This window comes from Aquila chrysaetos, chromosome 1 (genome assembly GCF_900496995.4).
Source record: "Aquila chrysaetos chrysaetos chromosome 1, bAquChr1.4, whole genome shotgun sequence".
In the NCBI taxonomy this organism is placed as follows: Eukaryota; Metazoa; Chordata; class Aves; order Accipitriformes; family Accipitridae; genus Aquila; species Aquila chrysaetos.
Genome location: NC_044004.1, coordinates 66,380,888 through 66,404,099, shown reverse-complemented (window position 1 = coordinate 66,404,099; position 23,212 = coordinate 66,380,888). Strand labels below are relative to the sequence as shown.

The window sequence follows — 23,212 nt, the reverse complement described above, 5'->3', positions numbered from 1 at the left end:
AGTCGGTAAAGAAAACCACAAATTAAACCAAGCTTTTCTAAATAACAGCCTCATTTTTAGCTAGTCACTTATTTACAGTCTACTTCTAAGATTTGGTCCTACTTCTAGGCCAAATATGAGGCAAAGGATCTGTTGTTAATTAGGTATCTAATAATTATTTAGCCATATGCATTTACAAAACTAGGGACATGTATCAGTTTGGACACCCACAGCCCCTTGATCCCCTCCCTGCCCCAGGAACTAAAATGACTGACTGTAAGAGAATTGTCATTCCCATGATTTCTTCTTGAAAGCTGGTGTGGTTCAGGGAAGTTGAGCAGTATTTTTAAGAAGTTGTCTCCTCTCATTAACCATAGTGTTTTCATCTTACACAGAAAATCCCAAGTTAAGTGACTGAGAAATACTGAAATTTAGAGGAAGAACTGCAGTCTCATAACCTACAGGCTCTTCAGGAACCACACAGGGAAAGCAGATGCTGCAGCAACCCTCCTGCCCAAAACCCCATCCTTATACCTCCCTGTAAAGGAGGTAAATTCTAGTAAAACTTCTAAGATGCTGCTATGCAAAACTTTCTGGTATTTAGGGTACACAGGTTACCTTTAACAGTAGTCACAGAAACATTAAGGCATAGCTTGAACCTGACACAAATCCTAGGCAGTGACATATGTTTTCTTAATAGTTCTGTATTTGAAATTATTGCATAAATCAGATTTCGAAACCTGCAATCTCTGCTACGCTAACAGTGCGGGACATTACTCATATGAAGTAACTATGGTGCAGCTCCTATGCAAGCTTAAGCAGTTAATATTGTAAAAAGCCCATACCTTATGAAACTGGTGATATAGACATGAACAAAAGTGGCCATCAAGTACTGACAATCAAAGCGATCCATTATCCCACCATGCCCAGGGATTGTGTCTGCGAAATCCTTTTGGGTGTGAAGGATGGGGAGAGCCGGGGGGGGGGGAAAAATCATGGTCAGTGATTCCGATGAAACACACTATGATGTATCACTTGACAGCAGCACACTTAGGCCGCAATTAAGCTACAGTTTCACTGGATTGAGCCAAAAAGTGCAAGAGCTTCCTTTGCTAAAGTAGTTTTTAACTGCAAAGGTGAGTCAAGGGGTGAGAAGAAAAAGAAGAGATGAAGCACCTTGTCCATAGTATCACACAAGAGGACAGTGGTAGGTCAGGTGCAGGTTTGCCAGTGCTGAGTACACTTGCGTGCCTATACATACTTCATTTTACAGCAAGCCTCTTAAGCTAAAGGCTGTCATCTCTTGCCTCTGCAGAATCTAATTCTCCTCTTTTTTACTTTTATTGCTTTATCCTCTACTGGTAGCTGCCGCTGAAGCACTTGTTACCAGGGAATATACATTTGCTACAAGAGAAGCAGTAACCTGCGGACTCTTTCCACTGTCTAACACTGGCTTTGTAAGTCATACTGCCCATTCACCTGCTGTTTTTTTCACTGGTCTCTTGGTAACCATAGTTAAAAACCTCAGTGTGTGCATACAATATAAATATATTTAACCAAATCTAAAAACCCTGTAGTGAAAAAATTATCGCTACTTAAAAAAAAATATTTCTGATCCAAACAAAGGTCAATACACTACCTTTGTGTTACCCAGTCTTTTCTGTAGAACAGGCTTATCAGTCAAACTACCCACATATATCCTTTTCGTCATCCACACTCACTTGTGCACTCACGGGGTGAAAACCCTGACCTTAGTCATGTGGGGTGGCTGCCAGCAAGTTAAACCAGTCCTGTGATGGTGCCACTCCAGCACTCCAGTGCTGAGCAGGCATGGAGTGTCTAACCTAACCTACGTGCTGCCTTCAGTAATGATTCCACAATACCCCTGTCTTCCCGACAGTCCTTTTGTCACCACCTTGGGGGCCAGAAGTATTAAAAAAAATATCTACTTTTTGATGTTCTACTTTAAGAATAAGTGCTGCTTTTCAGAAGCATGTTTTCCCCCAAAAGCCCTTCTTCACACGAAGTGTTTTGCTACCTGGATGTACAGGTATGACAGCGCATGAGGCTGTAGCTAGCAAAGTGCCGGACAAGCTGCTTGGACCGGCATAAGAAAGAGGGGTAAGTACAAGCTCATGTATGGGGTTCAGCACAAACAGAGAGGTTTATATGCTTCTGTGCAAAGCATGTGCCAAAACTGGTGGACAAAGGGAACAACAAGAAGAACAACAACAAGCAACAGGATAAGAATTACAGCAGTCCTACCAAGAGATAAAGAAGGTCAGAAGAAAATTTGGGGCTGCCCTCTTCCCATACTCCTGCTGCCACTTAATACCAGCCAGGGACAAGACTGCCACAAGCGACAGCACACACCTTGCAATAAACAGAGGTTAGCATGTCACATCATTTGCCAATACACACTTTTGTTACAAGGCGGCACTGTATTGGCAAAGGCAGCCAAACATCTCATGCTTTGGTCAACCTGACAAGTCAGCATCTGTGTACTACACAAATACTATTGGTAAAACACAGCCAGCCACAATCCAAAGGCTAAATGACAGTCGGTGCTTCTTAGGCATCTACGGATTGCCTTTCATGTCAAGTACAGCATCTCACATCTTGCTTCTCTAAACCACTTCTGCAATGTGACTTGGTAGAGTAATTATCAATCAAAATATGAAACCAAATTATTCTTAGATTTCCAACACTAAAGTCACATGTTGATGATGCAAAGTTTTAAGAATAACACATACATATATCTGATAAAACTAAGTACTGCTGCTGATGCTAAAAAACAGCTCAAACATCATCGCACCTTAGTAGGAACACTAGGTACTACAATGAACGATTAAAAAAACAAAACAAACCCACCAATTTATCTAATTCAAAGAGAAAACCAAACAAATTTGGCTTACAGGAGTCGTTACACACCTTGATTTTGAAAGCTCTTTTAAATCCACTGGCAAAGAATCCTCCAAATGGCCCAATTAATGAGGCAAATGTTGACAGTGCAATGCTGTGCATCTGAAATGGGTACATATTCACTGTTTCCTACAAGAAAAATAATTAGCACTGTATTTCAATATGTTTGATTGTAGGCATTTTAAGCTTAAATATTTTTAAATGGGGCTCTTACAGAGCAAATTTCTGCAAAGCTCCAGTTTTTCTGACACAAACTAATACTGTAGAGAAAGGAAAAGTAGACACACTGCAGAAAGCTACTGAAAGGTCTGGTCATGTGAACAGGATGAAGTATTTGGGGTTGCTAGAACAGCTGACTTTAACAAATGATGTGGTTTTCAGCCAATCCTTTAGCTGATCATAAGGAACAATACTACTAATCCCGTAACGTACGATTGGACTCTAGTCTTTCCTGGTTCTGCTTTTCCAGCTCCATTTCCTGTAAACAAAGGAGCTTTCCACAAATTCCTAGTATTGCTCTAGTAAGTGACCCAATGCCCTCCACAAACTTGTCACCTTCACGCAATTCACTGTCACTTCTTTCAAGTGCTCTCACAAGATAGATATGAATTTCTCACTAGTCCATCATACTGTCGCCTTTGTGTATGTACGGCAATAATGGGAGATAAAAGGTTTACCCCCATTAATACTTTTTGGTTTGCATTTAAACAGATATTGTTCCTCTCAGCCTGTTCACAGACTTGAAATTTGTTTTGATCCTTTCAAGTTCTTACAGATAAGAGAGACTTCATTGGCAACAGGTATCTGCTTTCCTTCCTGACACAGATTAGAAAAAAGGGGGGATATTTTGGTTGGTTGGGGTGTTTTGGGTTTGTTGGGGTTTTTTTTGATTGGGGTTTTCTGGCTTGTTTGGGTTTTCTGTTTTGGGAGTTGGTGTTTGGGGTTTTTTTTGTAACTCATCTTTGAGCACTTTCAAGTCACTGGTACAAGCTCCAGCCTTTGAGGGAATGCTATGCTGGCCTCATCCCTGAGGGCAGAGCACACCTCACCTGGAAAGTCTTGATAAATACCATCTGTAGCTGAAAAATCCTGTACCTTGTGTTTCTAATTTGCATGACAGCTGGCCAACACCAATTAACTTCTTGACTAGTTTGTGCTGTTATCTTAAGACACCTTTCTTTTAGGCTAAACTATTCAGTTGGTCAAACAGAAAAGTTTATGAGTTGGAATTAAGTCAATTTTGTTGGGAGAACACAAGGCTCAACATCTTTTGACACCAAGCAAAATGTCTTCCAAACATAACATCTGGTCATACTTCTGAGAGAGAACATCAGGAATTGAGTAACAGAGGGAAAACCAAAACCAGGCTCTTGCCCAAACAAGTAGATTCAATTTTACTTTCTATCTCCTCAAAAGGCTTGTTAGAGCCTAGAAAAAGTACTCCAGAAGTGCCCATGGAACTACAATCTCTATTTGGTGTTAACTGATAGCTCTCTATTAGACTGGCACAGAGCTGGGCATTCCCATCTCATTGCCCTTTACCAAAACACACAATATAGCTGGACACAGTAAGATTTTTCTCTGCTCAGTCCACATCATGTTTTTCTGCAGAAAAACCTTTATTAAATTTGCAATCAATGCCACAGTCCCTGAGGCAACAGTACATTCATTTGGTGTGAAAATCTAAGAACTCCTTCTAGATGTAATCTTGCTTTTCCAAGTACCAACTGTAGCCATTAATTATTTTTAGTCTTAGGTTTGGTTGCTACAGTTTCCAGTTTGTGCTTTCTTCTTGTAACCACATCAACTTTTCTCCTTCAGTGTTACACCCACGTAACCACAGGTAAAGCCCATTCATTGCCTTCCCCAGTGCTGTGCCCTCACTCCCTGTGCTGAGTCACTGCACAGGAGACGGGAGCACTGCAGAACCCGCTTGTTCTGCATTTATCCCAGTCACCTCCTCTTTGCCCTAAAGGAAAGCTAATGACAGACTGCTTTGTTTCTCTTTGGTATTCTCTTCCTGTTGGAGTGCCTCTGGAGCCTGTGACTTCAGAAGCACTGCTTTGTATAGTAGGATAATTGATGATCTATTTCCTGACAGGTAAAGATACAACAGCTTACTTAAAAAGAATTTGCAGGCTGGGTGTGAGGAAAAGGGTTGGTGACTACATTACTCATACTACTACTGGAACTATTACTGGTAGTCCTTTTTCACTCAGCACAGAAATAATGGGACTAACACACAGGATGGTATGTGGTGAAGAAAATACAAGTCCAATCCTACTAACAGCAGTTACACACTAGCTGAAAACAGAATGAACTTCTACAAGATTACTTAAGCTTGCTACTAATTTGAGCCATAACAAGCCTTTGTCCACTTTCCACAAAAATGTAAAGGTTGCTCTTCAAAAATGGGTTTGTCTGCAAAATGCTTAAGGGACATCCATTGCCAGCACAAAGAGAATACCGGCCACAAGAACACAGGTGGGTTTCCTTGGGTTACTCCAGCAATGCATTTAAATTCTGCTTGGGTGACCACCTCCCCTGTCTGAGCAACAGAGAGGCTCACGGTATCGATTCAGTTCTTACCCTTCAAGCCTTACCAGCATTCATATACCTTTCTAAAAAGGTTTAGAAAACCATTCAAGCTGGGAAGTACGATTTCAATTTTAACCAAAGCCTTGATTTTTTTCCTTACCCATCCCAACACAGCCTGAAGCAATGGTGGCACAGAGTACTTCTTCATCTGAAAGAGCTCTGAAGGTTCACACTCTGTCATGAATCTGTTGGTTTCGCTGTTATATTCCACAGGGCAGACAAAGTATTGATGTTGAGCCAAAAAGTAGGAAAACTAAAAAGCAAAACAAGGACTCCTGAAATAGGCATTTGTTGTTACAGTCAAAAATCATACTGTAATGGATGACTTTGTCATCACAAGCTGAGGATAATGAAAATCTTTTTAATAACAAAGAGACCCAGAATGGAGTAAAATTAGCCTGTTTAAGTTAGAGAATGCCTCAACAAGACAGACAAATGTGGACGTTCAATGCACTTAGTGATGATTTCCCAACTTGTTTTCCTTTTCATATCTCTCAAATTCATATCTACTGGACATTTCTGCATTATGAAATCCCAAAATGTTAGCCACTCATCATTTCTTTGCAGTTCACTTCTCCATTAAAACTTGAACTATTGCTTCTACCAAGTTTGGCTGTTACGAGTTCTGCTGACCGTGGTGATAAATTACTTACCAGAACAGTTACTGTATGCTGATACGATCTTCTATGCACATGGTCAGCATAAACTACTTCTCAGGAGAAATGTCATTATAAAGTATGTAATAAAAAAATACTACTTTAGAAAGCATAAATAATGCTATCTATAAACTTCAATTTCAAAATAGATGCAACTAATAGATAAAACAATTCCAGATATATTAACAGTAATGGCAAAAATGGTCACTATAACCTATTCAGGAGAGGTGCAAGCCTTGCCTAGCCTTTCTAGCTAGTTATGAATTGGCAGAATTCTCTAGCCAAAAAACCCCTAACCCTTAGGCTTTCAGCAGTTTGAGATGACCAAATTTGTCAGTAATTTTACTTCAAGTAAAAACAGGAAGTTGAAGACTGAACCTACACAAGGAAAGTCCTGTGGTTACTTACAATAAATCCAAATACAACTGTGGAAAAGAAGCCTCCAATGAACCCTTCCCAGGTCTTCTTGGGAGACAGCTAAGCACAAAGAGATAGCGTTAGCCTCATCAGTTGCATCACTGAACCCTTTTTTACTCTATTTCTGGACCTTGTTTGTGAAAATCAAGCTCCTACTTGGTTTTGCAAAGATATGTGTGAAACACTGAATGTTAGCAGCCGCAGCCACTGAACACGACAGATAGAGGAGTATGGCAAGGACCTGTCCCAGACAAGGAGGGAAAGTGTCACAGTTTGGTTGGTGCCACTGGGCAGCTTGAGGGAATGGAGAGCTCCCTTCCCATCTGCTGCTGCTGTCTGGAGGCTGCTGCCTGCCTCTGGCCACAGCTGACCCTGATTAAACAGCTGAGCTCCTTCAAGCAGAAGACTTGGAAACCTTCATGAGCATGCTATGGCTCTGTTGGAGACCTCTGCTAGCAAGTGCACATTTAGATAGCAACAGAAGCCTGGGTGTTAGACAACTACTGCTAGGGATGCCCCTCGGGAGACACTAGCTTCCTACATACAGACTGGCAAACTAATACAGCAAATAACTGCAGGCCTCAAGAGACCAGCATAGCAAGCTATTTTCTTGATCAAATTCTATCACATTTTCAATTTAGGAGCAGTTTAATATCAGAACCAAGTAAATACCCAAAAGTTAACGTGGCAACATCATGAAAATAATAATTCATGGCCTTCTGTAGGGTCTTGTATATTCTACCAGAATAGGAAGATTACTACTTGAGCCCTTCCCAGTGCTATGTCAGCAAGACCAAATGAGGAACAGGTATCTATGACCTAGTGGCTTATTTCAAATTACAGTTTCTGTACAGTAAGCATGCAGTTAAACCTGAATATGAAATCCAAAAATGTAGCGATTATAAATGATGATGCAATAGACTTGAACTTTATTATACTGTAATGTCAATAATACGTTCACATTAATCCCAGTTTCCCCTTACAAATCTTCAGAAACAGGATAGTCAATTTGGTTTTTTAGCAAAGATGTGTATCATGCAGTACAGCAGAAAGTATTTTTTCGATGAACATTGTTTTTGAACAAGTATCAAAAATGCTATAAATTGTAAAAGCTTGTTAGTGAAGTGCCTAAGTACATACCTTAATTAATGGAGTTCTGCCAAAGAAGAATCCAAAAATGTAAGCGGTAATATCATTGCAGATAACACTTGAAATTGGAACCAGAAACCTAGAGAAAGACATTAAAAGTTTCATGGAGAAAAAGAAAAGCTGCCCAAACCTAATCACAGGACAGAAATTGAAACAGCAGCATTTCTTTCTGGGAAATTTTTCTGTAGTATTTAGAAGGAATTACATTTCATAATGTGCTCACCTTGTTCCGCTATGAGCAGCATATTTAGCTATACTAGTTTTAGTCTTCAGCCAATCAAGACCATTACAAATCCATGTTAGTTCAAGTTAAAATATCATTTTGGTGCATGAGCTTAAAATATGAACAGGCTGGCTTTTTCCTATCAGGCTTGAAGACTGGTACCACAGTTAAGAAGAAATCAACAGATATAAACATGTTAATGTTATTGGTAACATCAAAGCAAGCAAATTCCTTGTAAAGTTTAATGATACCTAAATTTAAAAAAGAAAAGTTTTCCTTTTTTTCCTCTTCTCAGTTTGGAGCAGCCTGTGTTAGCTTTCTAAGTGTTCTTTGAATGCAGACAGCACCTGAATTTGTTACTCAAGTCTGTTAGCCTCTTTTTTTTCCCCTTTTCAAAGCAGGGATGTATTAATAAGCTAAAAGTCAGATTTTGTGGCCATCTGCCAAATTGCCTAGCACCAGTGGAAATATGAAATAGTAGCTTCGCAAGGCAACCAGGTTCAGTTTTTGGCACATGATCATGCTTTGTCAAAGGCTTTGGGTTTTCTTTCTAACTATGAGCATGTCTTTTCTGCAATAATCTCCCCAGTTGTACATATATCAGGAAAAGAAAAAGGAGAACATGCAGTATTGTGTCCTTGGAAGAACACAAATCATCTTCCATGTGCTTCTTCCTTCCTCCTCTTGTAATTTACCCTGTCCCTAAAGAAGTGGGAGGTGGGAAAACATACCCTCTCTTTCAGGAGTGGTGTTAAGTAATCAAGTTTAACTGCATCATCAGAATTTAATATATCACTGGAAACGGGGCATTAAGATGAACGAACAATATCCAAGATTTAAACTCTTAAAATATTTCAAGTAATCTGAATTTATCTGAACAGGGGAATGAGCAGGGAGGGTGGGAGAGAAGGTGGCAGAGAAGGCAGCGAGATTGGGGATTTCAAATTAAATGGTGCAACTTCAATAGCTCTGAGCAACCTGAAGCTCCCAAGTAATTGAAAAAGAATTGCTGGATATTCATCCATTCAGGAAAATGTTATGGAAACTATTTCACCAAGCATGCAAGCAATCCTATTCCTTGCAAGTAAATGAAGTGGTTGTTCAAAACTATCATATTTGTGGCTGCCAACCTAAAGAGGTTTCTCCTTCCTTTCCTGTATCCTCTACCTCATTGCTCCCAACTCCCCTTCCAACTAGACATTAATGGTCTTTTAATTTGTGCTGCTTTAACTGTTCCCACGATTATTCCATAACCAGATCTATGTAAAAGAACCAACCTTTCAATGCAATAGACTTACAAATCAGTTTATTACTGTCCCCTTACCAGATCATGCCTTCAAAGAGATTTTGGATGACAAGATGAGATTGAGTTACAGTGATCAGCAAAGTGACATGAGTCCATGCGAACTGTTAACAATGCAACAACACAACAGTTAGTGAAAACACCAATCCATACACCTTGATAAATACTGGCATGTCAGCTAGAGGAGCTACTTAGGAGCTCACAGGAAAGACCAGTTCTAGTGATAATGCAAGAGATGTGTGCATACAGTATATCACAAGTTAGCTGGCTTTCTGAAGCAAGTACTGAAACTTTAACAGGTTTCCCCATCACTTACCTCCACCCAGAATTTTTTAACATGCAGTTTAACATCTGATTTAATAAGACACACACCTTCAGCATGAAAGCAGCAAAGAAACGTAAGCAATGTGATATTCTGTATATACATATAACAGACATGTTAGAACTGTAACAATAAAATGGCAATGAACTACTCATGAAAGAGTCATGTTACACAGATGTGGATGTCTCTCATAACGGAATACCAGTCCTCTTATGAAACATGAAAATTCTCAGGATTAGCAAAAGCGAACTGTTAATTTTTATGCGCATGGTCATTTAAACAGTCATTTTCTTCACATTACTGTACGTATTTGGTGTTTATTCCGTAGCACCCGTGTACAATAAACCGGTTTCCAAACAGCTTACCAGTAAAGATTCTCAAATAGATTTTATTTTCCAAAAACTTTTAAATGAAGAACTGGTAGTTTTTCCACAAAACACCAAATTTAAGCATGTCTGGGTGATTTAACACTCAGAGAATTAAAGAAGTAGGACATTCCATCATCTCATGTGTTTTCCTATGGCAGCCAGCATCTACTTCCAGTTAAGACAACTCACTCAAGAAGGCTGAAAGGGGCGGGTGCAAAAACTGACTAAAGGTTTCTGAAAATATTACCTGCTGGTTAATTAAAGCATCTCTGCAGCAAAAGTTTTAGTATTTGTACAGTGCTATTGGAACACCACCTAAACATTGCCACCAGAGATGAGGAAAAGGCTGAGGTACTTAATGCCTTCTTTGCCTCAGTCTTTAATAGTGAGACCAGTTATCCTCAAGGTACTCCACCCCCTGAGCTGGAAGGCAAGGATGGAGAGCAGAATATACCCCCCATAATCCAGGAGGAAATAGTTAGTGACCTGCTACGCCGTCTGGACACTCACATATCTATGGGACCAGATGGGATCCATCCGAGAGTACTGAGGGAGCTGGCGGAGGTGCTTGCCAAGCCACTCTCCATCATTTATCAGCAATCCCGGTCAACGGGGGAGGTCCTAGACGACTGGAGGCTTGCTAATGTGACGCCCATTTACAAGAAGGGTCGGAGGGAGGATCCGAGGAACTACAGGCCTGTCAGCTTGACCTTGGTACCAGGGACGATTATGGAATGGTTCATCTTGAGTGCGCTTACGTGGCACGTGCAGGACAACCAGGGGATCAGGCCCAGCCAGCACAGGTGCATGAAAGGCAGGTCCTGCTTGACAAAACTGATCTCCTTCTATGAGGAGGTAACCCACCTAGTGGATGAGGGAAAGGCTGTGGATGTTGTCTACCTGGACTTTAGTAAAGCCTTTGGCACTGTCTCTCACAGCATACTCCTTGAGAAGCTGGCAGCTCATGGCTTAGACAACTGTACTCTTTGCTGGGTAAAAAAACTGGCTGGATGGAGAAGCCCAGAGGGTTGTGGTGACTGGAGTTACATCCAGTTGGCGGCCAGTCACAAGTGGTGTTCCCCAGGGCTCAGTGTTGGGGCCAGTTCTGTTTAATATCTTTATCAATGATCTGGATGAGGGGATCAAGGGCACCCTCAGTAAGTTTGCAGATGACACCAAGTTGGGAGGCAGGGTTGATCTGCTCGAGGGAAGGAAGGCTCTACAGAGACCTGGACAGACTGGATCGATGGGCTGAGGCCAGCTGTATGAGGTTCAACAAGGCCAAGTGCCGGGTCCTGCACTTGGGTCACAACAACCCCATGCAGCACTACAGGCTTGGGGAAGAGTGGCTGGAAAGCTGCCCGGCAGAAAAAGACCTGGGGGTGCTGGCTGGCAGCCGGCTGAATATGAGCCAGCAGTGTGCCCAGGTGGCCAAGGCGGCCAACGGCATCCTGGCCTGTATCAGAAATAGTGTGGCCAGCAGGAGCAGGGAGGTGGTTGTTCCACTGTATTCGGCACTGGTGAGGCTGCACCTCGAGTACTGTGTTCAGTTTTGGGCCCCTCACTACAGGAAAGACATTGAGGTGCTGGAGCGTGTCCAGAGAAGGGCAACCAAGCTGGTGAGGGGCCTGGAGCACAAGTCTTATGAGGAGCAGCTGAGGGAGCTGGGGCTGTTTAGTCTAGAGAAGAGAAGGCTGAGGGGAGACCTTATCGCTCTCTACAACTACCTGAAAGAAGGTTGTAGCGAGGTGGGTGCTGGTCTCTTCTGTCAGGTGGCTGGAGATAGGATGAGAGGAAATGGCCTCAAGTTGCGGCAGGGGAGGTTTAGTTTGGATATTAGGAAAAATTTCTTCACCAAAAGGGTTGTCAGGTATTGGAACAGGCTGCCCAGGGAAGTGGTTGAGTCACCATCCCTGGAGGTATTAAAAAAGCACATAGACAAGGCAGTTCGGGACATGGTTTAGTGGGCATGGTTGATGGTTGGACTCAATGATCTTAAAGGTCTTTTCCAACCTAAATGATTCTATGAAAACCAAACGGCTACTCTCCTTGTCTGTCCAAACACTGTGTTATCACACAGTGGATACAGGCCTTCCCTCTGTTTTTCTGCAGTTCTTAGGTAGTAACACCTTATTGTTTTCTTAGGTAGTTACACCTTAATGTTTTCTGGGCAGGCACCAAGTCATATGACAGACATGACTTTTTTCCTGCCTTCTTTCCAGAAGGGGAAAAAAAAAAAAAAAAAAAAAAAAAAAAAATCATGGAAAATTTACCTTGTGCCAATCTGAAGATGAGGACTTATTTTGCAGGTTAGAAGATAAAGACCACCTCTCCTAGAAAAGCTGCATCTCCCTGTCAGGCAAGTTCTCCCACAATCATGGTAAATTTTTTTGAGTAAAAGATTTTTTTTATATGCTCATACAGGGCTCAGCTAAGTCCTAGTCTAGAATTAGGGATCCTCAATGGTAAAGTGCTACCTAAAGCACTGTAGAAACAGAGGGGTTAACTGCATTCCCGGAGCTTTAGGAGATCTTTAAGGTTGCACAATGCTCTGTCTGGTCAAGTTCTTTAAAGATAGAAGCTGTACTGCATTACTGTTTTACTGCTGCTTCTAATCATTCCTATATATAGGAAGTGGGGAGGTTCAGTGGGACTTTTTGGGTTTGTTTTGGTTTGGTTTTGGATGGGGTTTTTGTGGTTTGTTTCTTTTTACCTGTGATATAGGTCAAAAACTGATTTTGTAACGAGATACACATAAGAAAAAGGTTCATGCTCTTGATTAGCTATTATGCTGTTTATCAGGTGGACAAATAGAAAAGATGAGAACACTGGTTTCTTTCAATAGGTTAATGATCTATTGAGTCACAGCAGAGCAGAAGACCAGAACTGCTGTTAAGTGTCACAGAATAAATCTTCCACACAGGGGTTAAGATCAAGTTCCTTTCATAGTACTTTAGTGGGGCCTCTACAAAGTTAACACTTGAGTCACAAGAACCACTTCCCACGCTATGCTGAACTATATGGCTTCAGACCTGGAAGGGAGATGCACACCCCTTTCTCCAGGAATCTCTTTTGTGTCAGCCTAAGGGAAATGTATCATGTTGTATATGCACAAGGCCTCACCCATGACAGCTTGTATTGACTGAAAGGTCATATCCCGTGATACAATAATAAGCTGCAAGGTGAACAGATAGCAAACAGCCCAACACCACTTAATTTCATGTTACTGTCAGTTTAAGCACATTTTCCACACCCTTTTCCAAGCTATTTTATGAACATAGGGACATGACTGGTTCTAGTGACATTCATAATGTGAGTGACCACAGCAAAGTGGGTAATACACACCATGTAAAACTGCAGACGATAATGTTTCTTCACTAAACTCAAAACAAACATGCAGAAGCCTGTAAAACAAAGCAAGTGTAGTTTGTACCATCTTATATTTAATTACACTGAACTGTGATATACCAGTAATTCTCTTCCCTTGAAGCAGCTTTTAATCCCTCTGCTGCTGGGAGTGTTTGCTTGTATTCAGTTACGTGTACCTATAGAATTATTCTCATTAGAGCACAAAATTTAGTTAACATCAGTAAAGAGCATGCATTTAATTACAAGGCCCCATCGTAGACATCAATTTTTAGGGGAGGAGACCATCACCTTTAAAAAATGCTCAAAACACTCAAAAACCAGGTCGACAAGCTGGTTTTAAATAATTAACAGAAATAATTGAAAGGAAAAAACCAGCTTGCCCCTTTCCCCCAGACAGGCATATGGCTGCATGCAAGGCAAGCGTAAGGTGCAGGCACTGGAGAATTCAGCTGACTGAAGGAAACATTCTGGGGGGCTAGCAGAGCCCCCAGGACAACTTTGTGTGCCAGCAGGGGTCGGAGGCCCTCAAAAGACCCTTAACGCTGGGGACAGACCCTCAGTGACCCCACGATCCCAACGTAACAGCCGCCAAGGGGCTCTGCTGCGCTCTGCCTCCTGCTTTTGCTCATGACTGGTTTGTCTCATCTCTCCCCTCACCGCCCTTCAGTGGTCATGAGGCATTAGTTAAGTTAGTTTCCTCAAGCCAAACCCAGCTGAAAAAAGTCAAGTTTTGCAAAGCTGGTTTCAATTTTGCGATCTAAGCACCCAGTAGAATTTTTATCTGGTTTAAAAAAAAAAATTAACAGTAGACAGACTGACAGTTCATCATGAAGATCAGGTTTCTTAATATATTTTACAAGTATTTGTAGCATAGCAGTCTCCTGTCCCTTAGGCCAATCCGAGTCTCCAATTGATTTAATTTTAAGCTAAAGTAATATTAACTGCATTGCTGAAAACACTGTGGACTATATTTACATGTTCACAAAGCAATACCCCACAAGACTGCCAGCTTATGTCTGTTCTTCCTAGAGATGACACCTTTAAAAAGTCTTTCTTTGGATAAGGAAAAAATCTACCCATGAGGCAAGCATCTGAATATCTTGGAGACAAAATAAAGCCTCAGTCATTTTGAATAATCAGTTTAAAATATATTAGTAAATCTTATTGCTGTAGACCTGTCAGAACACTTGCCCAATAAAGCATCAACCCAGCACAGCAATTACATGTGCAAGTCATCTCCACTGACTGCCAAAATAGCGTTCACGTATTCAGGTACTGAGCCCCAGCTCTTCACCACTCAAAATTACTTAATGCTAACTTCTCTTGAGCACTATTAGCTCAACTTTCTGAAGATCATCTACTTGTTTAGGCTGCTTTCTTCTTCTCAGTGAACGCAAAATTTATATTCATCTTTTCACAGGAAAAATGGAACTGCAAACATCTAATTTCCTTGAACATCGAGAGGAAAAAGAAACTGAAAGTGCATAAAGCTGGGGAACAATTTTTTTTTTTTTTTTTTTTTAAGAGAAATAAGCACAGAAACAAATGCAGCACAAAGTTTCATTCTTGCAGTTACCTTCACTTACCCGTTAAATAGAGTGCAAAAGATATAAACCTGTGGTAACGAATTAGGAATTGAAGCTGTTCTCTTCTCTGAACAAACGTAGCAAAGTAATCAGCTACAGTCTCTCCATAAAAGAAGTAGTTCACACAGAGCAAAAAGTACCTACAACATACAACAGCTAGCAGTTATTTTAACAAAATAATATATATTAATTGTCATTCTTAAAAACAAAACAAACAAAAAACCACAACAAAAAACACCACATAAAAGGAAAACCAGAAGGGTAGAAAAGACATGTGATAAAAATAAAATTCAAATATAAATCCAGTCTTATACTTTTGGGTTGGTGCCTCCTCTGACGAGCCAATTTTTGTAATTTACTTCTTCTAAAGCAACCGCACTAGAAAAACCAAGCACATTTTGCAGGATACAGTTGGAAGATTCATCCATCCTTAACTACAGTATTGAATACTCCACACCTATGCAAGTTCTTTTCAGATATTCTAAAAGTAGAGAACAAGTATCTGCTATCATCAATAGCAATTCTGCATGTTCTTTTCCTGTATGCTAACAAGGGTAGTTTATGATTTCTGCCTTACAAACAGGAAAAAAGTTACTTGCATAACGAATCCTCTGAGGACAGTGAATCTGACATGGGGCTTGGGGATCTGAATGCAACTAAACTTGTCATCTGGCCTGAAGACTCTCATCTGAAAGAGTTACTGCTGCATCTCCTGCTCCACTCCACCACGCACTTTGCCTTTTAGCTTTCTTGAACAACCAATAATCTCACAGGGTTAAATCCATCAACTAACTAGTAAATGCAGCTATGACTACAAGTTTTTCAAAACAATTTTGTGGGAGTAAGTCCACAACAAAGGTTCAACTGAGGTGAAATGTCACCTTCAGCCATCTCTTTTTGAAGGATCTTCAAAGAAATTCCTTTCAGTCAAAACAGTCAGTACACAAGTAATTCTGTCACAGGTTTTCATACAAATTCAGTTACTCAGCTTTCTAGAGTTAAGTCACAAATGGGATCCTCAAATGCCAAGGCAGCACTCAATAAAAACCAATAAATAAATAGCAAATCCAAAACCACTAAGAGATGCAACATACTAGGCAACATACTCTTCAGCTTATTACCAAAGTCAGCCACAGAAGATAAAAACTTGTGATTCAAGACTGGATCTCCAGATAGTCTCAGAATGATCCATACTCATTCTCTTCCCCCTAGTAAATGTTAACACTCACTTCGCAAGGCTTCACGTGTCTAAATAAGCCAAATAGTTGATGTTTGGACAACTAACAGGATTCTCTCATCTCATTGAGATGTCTTGGTATTTAGTCTCAGTGGCAAGGTGTTGGACTGAAAGGAGCTTTGATGTTAACTAGTGTGGCAATGCAGAGGAGTTGATTTTGTGCTCCACATATGAAAGTGACGGTGATCAACTGCCAAAGTAGGCTAAGTGGTAGAGTGCACATCTCCTCCTCTAAAAATTTTGGGAAGACCACAGAATCATTCATGCAGGAGTCTGCTCTAGCTGCAGGTCCAGAAGCCACGGAATAAAGCAGACAATAGATAAGTCCCCCGGATAATCCAGGAGTGACCAGAGGGGAACTGATTAGCATTTACAGAAGAGCCGACAGCTTGAATCCACTACATTACACAGTAAAGTTGCTTCTAGAAGTGAAGAAGCAACGTGATGAGAGACAGGGAATAACCTAGCTATTTCAATTCCTTAAAAAACCAAACCCAACATGAAACCAAAACAAGCATTATGTCCGTAAGCACTTTAGAGACTACATGTGCCCAACACCTTACATAATACTGACTCTAATCAAAAGCCTTTATTTTTCCTCCCAGAGCTCAGAAGAAGAGTCGATTTCCCCAGTTCTATCCAGCCCTATATAAGCTAGACATTGTCACAAGTATCTGGGATTTGCCAGAAAAATTAATCTCATCTTTTGGCTTTCAGAAGATCCCCCAACACTGTATTTATGCAGTCCTGTGATTAAGTGTACGATTGGAAAGGATTTAAAACTTGTATGTTATTATTTTAATTCTCTGTGTGTGTGAAGAGGAGCCTTTAAGGTACCTGTTCTATTTATTTCCTGTGCAAGGTTAACAGCCAAAAAAAAAAAAAAAAAAAAAAAAATCAAAGCAGTTCAGGTAATACATATCAGATGATTATTTGGCTATGCACATTTTTAGATAGCTTACACATGCTCAGTTCTGACTTAAAGCATATATGCGTGCATACATATATGGGTACATATATACATATTTATAGCAAGGAAAAAAAATTGAAGTAGTAAAAGGCCAACTGACTTGTCCAAGTTCACAGGTGGAAGACAAATACAGAATCCTGTATTAGAGACAGATGTCAAGTTTTATGTCTGCACATGACCTACAAAGCTATCATTCCACCATGACAGGATATGAAGAACACAAAGATTTAAGTTTCACATCCTTACTTATTGATGTTCTTGCTTGCTACTCACCAGCTGAGGGATCTAAACCATGGTAAATCATACGAGTGGTAGACTCTGTAACCTATAGTAATGATTTCGTGGTAACACTTCACTTGGATGCTTAAGACCTAAAATAAGAAAAATAAAAAGCTATGTAAATATGCTGCAATTGTTTCTTAGAGGCAGTAAGTAGTACTGCAACCTGCATTAAGGGGAGAAATTATTCTGAATTCAAATTCCACAGAAAACAGACAGCTTTAAAGCAAGTCCAAGGAAAACTAAAGCTCCACCTAAAACCCCCCCAAAACCTCAAAACCACTAGGTATGCTGAGAAAAAACACATTGCGCTAGTTGCAAGAATATGCTCATGAAACAAGGGAAAGCTCCTGACTTTTCTTCATTAAAACAGTTTGGCAGCAGCAGGTCAAAAGTACTTCCTGTAAAGAAGGCTCTTCTATTTCTTTTGGCTAAGTTTTATCTTTAAATTTAGTTTAAGAAATATTTTCTAGCCCAAATGGAAAAAACTAGCTGTGCAACACAACTTGGACACCCAGGTCTTCCACTTGCAAGCATCTCATTAAGGGCAATTAGCACTGACGATTAGAAGCAAAGCTCATCTAACCCAGGTCTGAATGTCACACCCTCCACAGCCTTTATTTTGTTTTGCTGATCTCACTACTTCAGCGCTTGCCCATGCAAGTCTGGTTGTATGTCCTGTCAGTCTTTGGGCTCCAAAGGACTCTCTGCCAGTCCTGTCTAATCCACAGTCACCAAGCAAATTGCCCTGCCCAGATGTCAAGTATTGCCAAACACAGGTCATCAGTAATCCCACGCAGAGGCAGGAGTAAGAACCTACCCACACCGATCGCGCATGTCGGCATGCTAGTCTTTGCAGTATTCTCTTACCACCTGCATTCATTAATAAATTTCATCTTGCTCAACGTGTGAACACAGTTTAAAACAGTCTTACACCACCTCAGCGAGTTAATTTAGAAGCTCCCTTATCTCATGCTCTTTCTTCTACTTAGCCTACGTTAAAAAACTTAAATGGTATACGCAAGAGCAACATTAAGGGATTGCAACTTACAGTGGAAAAGGACACTGGGGTCCAAAGGCATGGAAGCTTGTGCCTGTTACCTTGGTAGCAGGCAAATGTAAAACATGCCTCCCAACTTTTTGGAGCAGTCTCAGGGCTTGTCCTCCAAACTTCACTGGATTACCCTTCCTACAAGTCTCTGAGCATTTTCAGTCTCAGTATTAAGATGTGGTTTTAGCATGACAACTCTTGCTTAAATACAAGCTATCTGATTCCAGTGAAATGAAATTCAACTGGGTTTTCCCTCCATTCTTCTTCTTATGTAGTCTCAGTTGTCAACTTTATGAACAGTTTATTACATTGGAAGACAGAGTTTTTGCTTTATGGCACAACGGAGGAAGAACTCTATTCCAATTCTATACTAATTACTTTTTGGTTCATGTCTCGTTAGTTTTGCCCATGATTGCAATGTCAGAGTACACGATTAATATACCGAATCACGCTGCAAATTGATTAGTTCTTTTTTGTTCCTTATCATCATTCTCAAGCGTAACAGACGACTAAAGGAAAGATTGTGAAAAAAATATCTCTCTGCAATGATCTACACTTTAAAGGGGCTTTTTTTGTTGTTTCTTCACAGACAAAAAAGAAAATCCTCCACCAATGAAACAATGAATTACTAGTTTGCTATGTCATTCACCTGAAAACAGGACATATAAACCAGACTAATTCAGATGTAACGCAGACCGTAATACTCATGAAACAGCATTGCAGTCTCTCAGGACAATACAGGCAAAAAAAGGGAGTTTATGACCTTTGGAGGAAGGGGCAGGCAACTCAGGAGGACTACAAGGATGTTGTGAGGTTATGCAGGGAGAAAAATAGAAGGGCCAAAGCCCAACTAGAACTGGCTACTGCTGTGAAAGACAATAAAATTTGTTTCTATAAATACACGAGCAACAAAAGGGTGGCTAAGAACAATCTCCATCCTTTATTGGATGCAGGGAGAAACATAGTGACAAAGCATGAGGAAAAGGCCGAGGTACTTAATACCTTCTTTGCCTCAGTCTTTAATAGTAAGACCAGTTGGTTTTGGGGTACCCAGCCCTCTGAGCTGGACGACAGGTCCAGGGAGCAGAATGAAGCCCCCATCATCCAAGGGGAAACGGTTAGCGACCTGCTACACCACTTAGACAGACACAAGTCTATGGGGCCAGATGGGATCCACCCAAGGTTACCGAGGGAGCTGACAGAACTGCTCACCAAGCCACTTTTTGTCATTCAGCAGCAGTCCTGGCTAACCAAGGAGGTCCCAGTTAACTGGAGGTTAGCAAATGTGAAACCTATCTACAAGAAATGCTGGAAGGAGGATCTAGGGAACTACAGGCCTGTCAGTCTGACCTCGGTGCCAGGGAAGGTTGTGGAGTAGATCGTCTTGAGTGCCATCACATGGCACAAACAGGACAGGTGATCAGGCCCAGTCAGCAGGGGTGCATAAAAGGCAGGTCCTGCTTGACAAAACTGATCTCCTTCTATGAGGAGGTAACCCACCTAGTGGATGAGGGAAAGGCTGTGGATGTTGTCTACCTGGACTTTAGTAAAGCCTTTGGCACTGTCTCTCACAGCACACTCCTTGAGAAGCTGGCAGCTCATGGCTTAGACAACTGTACTCTTTGCTGGGTAAAAAAACTGGCTGGATGGAGAAGCCCAGAGGGTTGTGGTGACTGGAGTTACATCCAGTTGGCGGCCAGTCACAAGTGGTGTTCCCCAGGGCTCAGTGTTGGGGCCAGTTCTGTTTAATATCTTTATCAATGATCTGGATGAGGGGATCAAGGGCACCCTCAGTAAGTTTGCAGATGACACCAAGTTGGGAGGCAGGGTTGATCTGCTCAAGGGTAGGAAGGCTCTACAGAGACCTGGACAGACTGGATCGATGGGCTGAGGCCAGCTGTATGAGGTTCAACAAGGCCAAGTGCCGGGTCCTGCACTTGGGTCACAACAACCCCATGCAGCACTACAGGCTTGGGGAAGAGTGGCTGGAAAGCTGCCCGGCAGAAAAAGACCTGGGGGTGCTGGTTGACAGCCGGCTGAATATGAGCCAGCAGTGTGCCCGGGTGGCAAAGAAAGCCAACGGCATCCTGGCCTGTATCAGAAATAGTGTGGCCAGCAGAAGCAGGGAAGTGATCGTCCCTCTGTACTCATTGCTGGTGAGGCCGCACCTCGAGTACTGTGTTCAGTTTTGGGCCCCTCACTACAGGAAAGACATTGAGGTGCTGGAGCGTGTCCAGAGAAGGGCAACCAAGTTGGTGAGGGGCCTGGAGCACAAGTCTTATGAGGAGCGGCTGAGGGAGCTGGGGCTGTTTAGTCTAGAGAAGAGAAGGCTGAGGGGAGACCTTATCGCTCTCTACAACTACCTGAAAGAAGGTTGTAGCAAGGTGGGTGTCAGTCTCGTCTCCAAAGTAACAAGTGATAGGACCAGAAGAAACAGCCTCAAGTTGCACCGGGGGAGGTTTAGATTGGCTAGTAGGAAAAATTTCTTCACCAAAAGGGTTGTCAAGCATTGAAACAGACTGCCCAGGGAAGTGGCTGCGTCACCATCCCTGGACGTATTTAAGACATGTATAGATGCGGCGCTTAGGGACATGGTTTAGTGGTGGGCTTGGCAGTGTTAGGTTAATGAATGGACTTCATGATCTGAAAGGGTCTTTTCCAACCTAAATGATTCTATGAATACAATCCAAAAGGTTTTTCACAGGACGCCATGAAAAAAGTAAAAGCACATTTTGACAGTTAAACAAACTTAGAGTCAAAAAATCAAAGCAGTTACCCAGAAGTACCAATTTCAATGTTTTAGAAGCCACATCCCTGCCTGTTACTTGCCGTGACTGCGAAAGACAGTTAAACCATTATTAAATAAAAATACCTGCAATAAAAATGATGGAAAGAAGCAGTAAAGTCTGACTGGGTATGCAGGGTGTATGATTATTACTATTATTATTATTATTAATAATAATAATTTCACTTCATAACCTAAAAATGCACTTTATCTCTGTACCTTGGAATGGCATGTAGCTCCGCTCTACAGATAAACCCAAGGCCACAAGGCAGCCCCGTAGAGAAGTAGGGAATTAATGGAGCTTGCCTGAGGAAAGCATTTCAGTGCCAGTCACAGACAGAAGACCAGAGCTGCCTGCTTTCCTCAGTCTCAAAAATGAAACTCTTGTGTCTTTGGTTTTTGTTTTTTTTTTTATTGTTGGGGTTTTTTTTCAAAACAAACCTCAAAGAATGTAACAGTAGGTGATGGGAACTGGACAAGGAAATGGATGACAGTAGTTTAGTAAACTTCAAGGCAACAATCATTCAACTTCTTAGAGTTACTTTAATTCCTACTTAAAAAAAATAAAATTAATTACAGCATATAAATCCTTAATCCACAAGGCCTAGTTGTGAATCTGTCCAATGTTTTTCAAAAGTATTTACATTTACACAAATAGACAAATTGGTCTAAATTGTCTGTGCAGTTTGCTTCCAGCTGTCTTAGGCACGATGAATGAAGAGATCAAGTAACTCTTGTATGGCAGAATGTATTTAAACAAACTTACCAGAAGCATCAGCATAAATGATCCCAGGTATATGATCAGAAAAAACACAGAAATCATAGCTAGAGTGAGAATTCCACGAATCCACCAATTTTTCCATCTATTTAAAACAAAAAGAATAAAAAGCACACAGTTATAAATGAAAATAAATGCCACTTCCTTTACTAACTAGAGATTAAAGTGTATTAGAAACAATGGGAGTTCCAGAAACTTTCATGCTTAATAAAACACATAGCAAGAAACACAGAATCAACCAACTATCCAACTAAACAGGGTACACAGTAAAAGGAATTAAAGGTAGCCACCTTTCTTCTTCCCCCATGCTCCCCCCATTCCAAATGTCATTTGCAATTAAATGGATCAACCCCATATTGAAGCTGCTGTGAAAATAGATCAGGACCCTCAAAAAGCACCACATAATCAGCAATACTGATGGGTGCCCAGCCATGTAAAAACTTACATATGAAAGAAAGGCTGCCAGGTAAAAAGCATATGATTCTTTGTGGAGTAACAGTCAAAAAAACTCAGGCGATCACCAACTATTTTGCCAGGTAGAGGGTTATCTATTGAAAGAGTCCTGTGCTTTTGTAAAGCACTGGAACCAGGACAGGAAAACATCTGACAATGAGGGGTCAAACTAGCTGTACTCTTTTACCCTCATAGATCTTTGCAGCTGCTTGTGGCTACTTAAGGAAATCAGAATAGAAATTCCCGTTACCATAGAATCATTTAGGTTGGAAAAGACCCTTTCAGATCATGAAGTCCATTCATTAACCTAACACTGCCAAGCCCACCACTAAACCATGTCCCTAAGCGCCGCATCTATACATGTCTTAAATACGTCCAGGGATGGTGACGCAGCCACTTCCCTGGGCAGTCTGTTTCAATGCTTGACAACCCTTTTGGTGAAGAAATTTTTCCTACTAGCCAATCTAAACCTCCCCCGGTGCAACTTGAGGCTGTTTCTTCTGGTCCTATCACTTGTTACTTTGGAGACGAGACTGACACCCACGTTGCTACAACCTTCTTTCAGGTAGTTGTAGAGAGCGGTAAGATCTCCCCTGTGCCTCCTTTTCTCCAGATTAAACAACCCTAGTTCTGTCAGCCGTTCCTCATAAGACTTGTGCTCTAGCCCTTCACCAGACATGCTACAGCTTCTCAATATCTTTCTTGTGGTGAGAGACCCCAAATTGAACACAGTACTCAAGATGCAGAATGCCTTCTTTGAAAAAATA

General features: G+C 41.2%; 1 protein-coding gene across 3 annotated transcripts in view; it reads right to left on the bottom strand.

Moving 5' to 3' along the window:
- The window catches only part of CDS1 (CDP-diacylglycerol synthase 1), a 67,181-nt gene that overhangs the window by 3,118 nt on the left and 40,851 nt on the right, over positions 1-23,212 (bottom strand). For all 3 annotated transcript variants that reach the window (XM_030021525.2, XM_030021535.2, XM_030021516.2), the window contains exons 3-12: positions 21,981-22,077; positions 17,373-17,470; positions 14,893-15,032; positions 13,283-13,341; positions 9,269-9,351; positions 7,713-7,800; positions 6,564-6,632; positions 5,600-5,752; positions 2,911-3,030; positions 825-928 (exon numbers count right to left, since the gene is read on the bottom strand). In XM_030021525.2, coding sequence (XP_029877385.1) covers positions 825-928; positions 2,911-3,030; positions 5,600-5,752; positions 6,564-6,632; positions 7,713-7,800; positions 9,269-9,351; positions 13,283-13,341; positions 14,893-15,032; positions 17,373-17,470; positions 21,981-22,077 — 1,011 coding nt within the window. The remainder of the gene's footprint in view (positions 1-824; positions 929-2,910; positions 3,031-5,599; positions 5,753-6,563; positions 6,633-7,712; positions 7,801-9,268; positions 9,352-13,282; positions 13,342-14,892; positions 15,033-17,372; positions 17,471-21,980; positions 22,078-23,212) is intronic.